Source organism: Myotis brandtii, unplaced genomic scaffold (genome assembly GCF_000412655.1).
Source record: "Myotis brandtii unplaced genomic scaffold, ASM41265v1 scaffold373, whole genome shotgun sequence".
Lineage (NCBI taxonomy): Eukaryota > Metazoa > Chordata > Mammalia > Chiroptera > Vespertilionidae > Myotis > Myotis brandtii.
Window position 1 is genome coordinate 1,131,943 of NW_005364339.1, and position 6,889 is coordinate 1,138,831.

The window sequence follows — 6,889 nt, forward strand, 5'->3', positions numbered from 1 at the left end:
TCAGTTCTAAATGATAGCTTTGCTGAGTGGAAGTAATCTTGGTTGTAGGACCTTGCTTTTTATCACTTTGATTATTTCTTGCCAATCTCTTGAGGCCTGCAAAGTTTCTGTTAAGAAATGAGCTGATAATCTTTGGGGAGCTCCCTTGTAGATAAATAACTGCTTTTCTCATGCTGCTTTTAAGATTTTGTCTTTGTTTTTAACCTTTGGACTTTTAATTATGATATATCTTTGTGTGGGCCTCTTTGGGTTCATCTTGTTTGGGGCCCTCTGCACTTCCTGGACTTGTGTATCCATTTTCTTCATCAGGTTAGGAAAGTTTTCCATAATTATTTTTTTTTCATATAGGTTTTTAACTCCTTGATCTCTCTCTTCTCCTTCTGGCACCCCCATGATGCAAATGTTGGTACACTTAAAGTTGTCCCAGAGGCTCCTAATATTATCCTCATTTTTTGGGGATTTTTTTTTTTTTTTTTTGCTGTTCTGATTGGGTGTTTTTTGCTTTCTTATATTCCAAATTACTGATTTGATTCTCAGCTTCCTCTACTCTATTGTTGATTCCCTGTAAATTATTCTTCATTTTAGTTAGTGTGTCCTTTATTTCTGAATGGTTCTTTTTTCTGGCTTCCATGTTCTTTTTTATAGTTTCTATGTTCTTTTTTATACTTGTTAATATAAAAAACCATTGAAACCTATAAATAATTTTTTGTGAGTTTATTTGAGCCAAACTGTCAACATATGCCAGGAAGCAGAATCTCAACGAATTGAAATAATGCTCTGGAGAATGGTGGGTTATATCTATATTTATACACTAGTGGCCCAGTGCATGAAATTTGTGCATGGTGGTGGGGCGGTTCCCTCAGCCCAGCCTGTACCCTCTCCAATTGGACATCCCTCTTGCAATCTGGGACTGCTGGCTCCTAACCGCTCACCTGCCTGCCAGCCTGATCTCCCTAACTGCTCTCCCCTACCAGCCTGATTGCCCCTAACTGCCTCTGCCTCAGCCCTGCCACCATGGCTTTGTCCGAAAGGATGTTCGGAAAGTTTTCCAGAAGTTGTTCAGTCTAATTAGCATATTACCCTTTTATTAGTATAGATTGATTTTAGAGAGGGAGGGAGATAGAAACATCAGTGATGAGAGAGAATCATTGATTGGCTGCCTCCTGCACGCCCCACACTGGGGATGAAGCTCTCAACCCAGTCATGTGTCCTGACTGGGAATTGAACTCTGGGCCCTTCAGTCCTCAGGCGGAGGCTTTATTCACTGAGCAACACCAGCCATGGCTACACTTTCCCTTTCTGCTGGGACGTGTTCTGTCTGCTGGAGCTGAAACACTGAAGCTGTCTCACTGGGCAGAGTGGGGTGCACTGGGCAGCTCAGGGCAGAGTGGGATGCAATGGGTTGGAGCAGGTTGAGCCCCCTGAAAGCTGGAGAGGGGCCTCGTTTAACAGCAGGACTGTTTCATGGCTGTGCTGCCTTGCAGTTGAATGGCCACACTGTTGGGCTGTGCCACAGTCAGTGGGAGTTTACACAACTGAACTGTCTGCACAGATAGCTTCCTCCTCACCACACCCCCAAGCTGGGGGTTCCTCTTAGGGTTGAAGTGACACCGACCACCCTTGGTTGGTAGCCCAATCGGCCACCTTGGAAAGAGAAGTGGGGAATCCTGATTTTATGTGAATGCTCCAATTTCTTAACTTGGCAACTAATGCAAACTTCAGATGTTTGGACCAAACCAGAGAGGTGGTCAGGCCTGGTGTCCAGGCCACTGCGTGCCACTGTGCTCAGCCCAGTTGTAAAGAGACCCTAGATGTCTGGGCAGGTGAAGGGGTTGGGGGCACGCTTGGGTAATTCCGACGTCATCCCACATGTTTTTTTTCCCCCCACTGATCACAATTTATTATAATCTGTTGGCAGCATAGATAGATATTAGTTACCAGAACTATGTCTTCATAGAAGTGGTCAGAGAAAGATAAATATCACATGATCTCACTCATTTGTGGATTATTATGAACAACATAAACTGATGAACAAAAATAGATCTAGAGACAGAGAAGCATCAATCAGATACTCAAACCTCAGAGGGAAGGCAGGGGAGGGTGTGGCTAAGGGGGACAGATCAACCAAAGGACTTGTATGCACGCATATAAGCATAACCAATGGATACAGACACGGGGGGTGAGGGCATGAGTGGGGTGGGGGGACAATGGGAGGATAAGGACACATTTGTAATACCTTAATCAATAAAGAAAAAAAAAGAAGTGGACAGTATGTCGCCATTCTATTGGGAACTGTGTGCACTTAATCATCAGCATGATCTTTCACTTTCTTTTTTTTTGTTTTGTTAATGAAAATAAGCCTTATTACATCATCAAGTACTAAATACATACAAAGATGCAAACAGTATTAGTCACTTTCTTCCAGATGTTTGGATCCACTGATGGGAAAGGCGGAACTGAAATCTACATACATCCTTAGGGGAAATTTCAGGGGTCCTTGTCAGGGAGGTTTGATAAGTTGCTCTTTCTTCTGTATTTATAACTAGTGCATTTTAAAGATTGACTTCAAAGTACTAATAGTCATGCAAATGCTTAAGCAAAAAAAAAAAAAGTTACATTGAGCAGAATTTATACTGTGTGGTGAACGGGCACTGGCTACTAAAATGCTGCCTCAGGACTGACTGAAACAAACCCTCAGAGTTGCATCAGCTCAGAAGAGAAACAAAGAACATGTGAGTAACAGAAATGTATCCAGAAGAGAAACACCGTTATCTTGGAGGCCAACTATGGTTTGCTGTGATAGGTAACTGACGTGCATCATGTAAATCAATGCTTTAAAAAACAACAACACTAAATGCCCTGGGTAGTTCCTATATAATATGTAAACCTAATAACTGCAAAAATCTCTTCTCCATCTCAGCGATGGGAGGTTCGGAGCCTGACGAACCACCACGGGAGGGGCACGGGAAGGAGAAAACAAGCTGTTACCATTTTGAAACCAAGTTTCATCTGAAAGGGTTGGGGGGCGGGAGGAGGGCAATGAGCTGTCACTTCTTGGAAGAAGATGGAAAGCCTTTCCCGCTGACTCGGAGGCTAGGACCTGGCGGTCCGCTCTGTCTCCACCAAACACTCCCCAACCAGCCCTCTCGCATGGATGATGCCTCGTTTCAGTCTCTCCATCGCACTCTTGCTGCCCATGTACGTGGGTCGGATCTCCTTCCCCAGATCTTTAATGATGGCCAGCAGCTCAGCATATTTGCTCTGGGGCACCTGGCTGTTCCCTGTTCCCTGCGTGTAGCCTAGAGATGGTGGTCTGTAGTCACTCAGCAGCTGGCGGTACTGGGAGGACGTCGCCATGTTGGTGGAAGGCGGGCTGACGCTCCCAGCAGCGTTGAGGGAGGCGGCGGCGGGCATGTGCGCGGTCAAGTTCGGTTTGTAAGACATCCTCCCTGGGCAGTGGGGCGCAGCAGGGCCTGGCCTGCGAGGCCGGGCGGCAGCGAGGCAGGCCCAGTGTCCGTGTGCCCGTCCGTGCTCCCGCTGAGCTCCTGTGCACTTTTTGTTGTTGACAGCTCAGGCCGCACCAGCAAATAATGGCTGTCCCTCACCCTGACACCGCCACAGTATCATGATCTTTCAGTTTCTTGATGTTCTGCTGTGCCGCTCAGTTTCTTTCTGCAGATGCTCAATCTCCTTTTTATGATGAGTGATCTCTTCTTCATGTTGTTTCTTCAAGGCTACCAGCTGTTCTTTAGTCTGTTCTCAGAAGTATCATTCCTCTTCAGCCTTCTCTTTTTTTGCGAAGGTCCCACCGGCTTCCCTGATCGCGCCGCCTCAGAGCTGAAATTAGCTGACTGCAGCCAAAGCCTCCTGCTTGTATGGCCCTCACTCCCCACACTCCGAGCCACAGCCGTGCCACCAACTCTGAGACTGCCATGGTTGTCAGTGCCGTGTAGCTCTGGACCACCCTCATTTGGTTTTAAACACAAACCTGCCTTGGACAGGCCTTGAAGGTTTTTTTCTTTCTGTCTGCTCACATTCAAGTGCCGGCAGCGCTGGTCCATTGGTGCCTGGCCTGTCCTCTTGAGATTGACCCTGCAGGACTACTAAGGGAGCCAGTCCCCAGTTCTGCCCTGCCCCCAATGCTGTGTGCAACCTCCTCCTGTTCAGTTGTGACCTGTTACTGCGTCCAGGCCTAATTAGCATATTTCCTCTCTCTCTCTCTCTCTCTCTCTCTCTCTCTCTCTCTCTATATATATATATATATACATATATATATATTGCAATCAAAGGATGAGACACAGGTGGGTTACATGAAATCCATTGGTGCTAGACTAGAGAGGAAGGAGAAAGCAAAGCGGGGAAACTACTGGGATTGGATAAGAAGTAAAATGATAGACACATATTTAGGTGGGTGCAGGAACAATTAACATGATAATAGTGAAGGAATTTGTGGTATCTGTCCTGGTGCCCAGCACATTAAGTTGTGCCCCAAAGCGTCCAGAAAAAGGGAAGTTACAAGCTACCCAGACATTTCAAGGGTATGTTATTATAAATGCAAAAAGACAGATAGGCTCAGTTAAGGTAAAGGTTGACCTTGTCAGTGAAAATATCAGCCTAGGATGTAACTACCCACCATAACAGCTTTTAGTTAAAGTTTAATTTCAGACCATCCTTTGTGGTTACTTTAGGTCTCTGAGATAGCAAGACCACCATGCAGGCCTTCCCTGAGCTTATCAGGTTAGCATGTGGCCCCTTTCATCCATATACTGTTGAAGTTCTCTCTATATTCAATTATTCTTCATTGAACATCTTTTTTAACCAGTATTTTAAACTCTGCATCTAGTTTGTTTAGTTATTTTTCTGCAGTTTTGCTCTATTCTTTCAGCTGGGACATGTTTCTTTGTCCCCTCATTTTGGCTGCCTCCCTGTATCTGTTACTATGTATTAAGTAGAGATGCTCTTGTCTCCCAGATTTTGTAGAGTGGCCTTATGTAGCAGGTCTTGTATAGTCCAATGGCCCAGCCTTCCTGATCACCCAAGCTGGCCACTTCAGGTGTGGGCTGTGTGGGCTGTGTACACCATCATGTTGTAGTTGAGACTCTGTGTGGGCTGTGTACACCATCATGTTGTAGTTGAGACTTGATTGCTGCTGGCTCCTCATTGGGAGGGATTTACCCCCAAGATAACTGGCTATAAGGATTGGCTGCACCACTGTGGAGGATCAGTTGTGCAGGGACCTACTGTATGGAACAAGACTTACTTCAGTGGGGCTCTGGTGTCTACTGAGTCTGCCCCTTGAGTTTGTCCCTTGGAGGAGGTTGGGTGGTGCTTGACATAGTGAGAAACTATATACTGGGTGCACTGGCTCTGGGGCCTCCAGGGAGGTACAGGACAAGGCAGTCACCACCTGTATCCTGATGTAGAGTCACCCAGAATGAGCTGCAAAGTGATCTGCAGATAGCTGCTACTTGTGCTGGGCTTTGAGGTGCCCAGGAGAGACCAAGCCAGGAATCAAGGCTGGCTGTCACTAGTGCCAGGTGCCACTTAGCAAGAGGTATGTGGCATGCTGAAGCCAGATGCTGATTGATTGAGAGATTTTAGAAAAGTCCAAAGTATGAGCCAAGTCAGGCCATTTGCATAAAAAAGCCACTGGAAACAGCATGGGTGAGCCTATAAGGTGGATAGGGCAGGGTCTCAGACAAACACAGGGAGTGAACAGTGACAGCCAGGTGGATGGAGTCTCAAATATGGTGCCAACCTGCCAACTTAGTGAGGGCAGGGCCCAGAGAAGAAATAATGGCCTCTCCCAACATCTCTGTCTGGGAGAAAGCATCCCCTTCAGCTCTTCCCCTGATGCCAAACAACTCAGTTCCATCTCGTGTGTTGCTGATGCCTAGCACTGGAACACAGAGGGAGTGAATCCAAGTAAGTCCATGTGTGGGCCCTTTAAGAGGAATTGCCTGGTACTTCACAGCCTTCCATTTTATACAGCCACAATCCCTGCTGGTTTTTATTGCCAAAAGTTATGGGACTTACTTTCCTGGCATTGGAACCTTGGGCTGGGAAGTCTGTTTGGGGGCTAGAACCCCTCATTCCTCAGGTATATTTCCACAGCTGAGATATCCCTTCCAATTTTTATCTTCTACATTCGTGTTTTGGCTCAGTCTGTTGGCATCTCCACCTCTCCTACCAGTTTTAATGTGGCTTCTTTAGTTGTAGGACTTTTTATTTAACTATTTTAAAAAATTAAATCTTTAATTTTCTTTGTTTTTCCATATAAATTTGAGAATAATTTTGTCTAATATTTCAAAATAAATCTTGCCAGAATTTTGATAAGAATTGTGTTAAAACTATAAATCAATTTGAGAGAAGTGACATTTTAATTATGTTGAACCTTCCAATACATGAACATAGAAGATTTACTTATTTAGGTCATCTTTGATTTCTTTCATCAGCATTTTATAATTTTCCACACAGGATTTTATTAACTGCATATCTAAGTATCTCATTTTCTTTGGAGCTGATATAATATTGGGTTTAAATTTTGTTTTTGCATGATCACTGTTAGTTAGTACATAGACATGCAATTGATTTTTGTGTGCTTACTTATAACATTTATACTGAAAATACAGCTATCAAATGCTTCTTTTTTCATGATGATGACTATTTTCAATATAGTTTCTGAGAAAATACGCTTTTATTTTTGAACAACTGGTTCATACTAAAACTTTTAGAGAGAGGTATGTGTGTGTATTTGAGATTGAGGAATATATCTCAGAGAAGCCATACTGTTTTGGACAAGGTATTTGCAAACCCTGGTTGCTTGCTATATATTATTTTTAAACAAATTTCCCTTTTATAATTATTGACATTTTTAAGTACCATTGAA

General features: G+C 44.3%; 1 protein-coding gene and 1 pseudogene across 1 annotated transcript; both read right to left on the minus strand.

The window, feature by feature from the left end:
* Positions 1-3,093: 3,093 nt before the first annotated feature.
* Positions 3,094-3,500, minus strand: LOC102260024 (cyclin-dependent kinase 2-associated protein 1). The gene has a single exon (XM_005872262.2). It carries the CDS (start codon positions 3,442-3,444, stop codon positions 3,094-3,096), a length of 351 nt encoding a protein of 116 aa, XP_005872324.1. The 5' UTR covers positions 3,445-3,500.
* Positions 3,501-3,759: 259 nt separating this feature from the next.
* Positions 3,760-3,934, minus strand: LOC102260926 (annotated as a pseudogene).
* Positions 3,935-6,889: the final 2,955 nt, after the last annotated feature.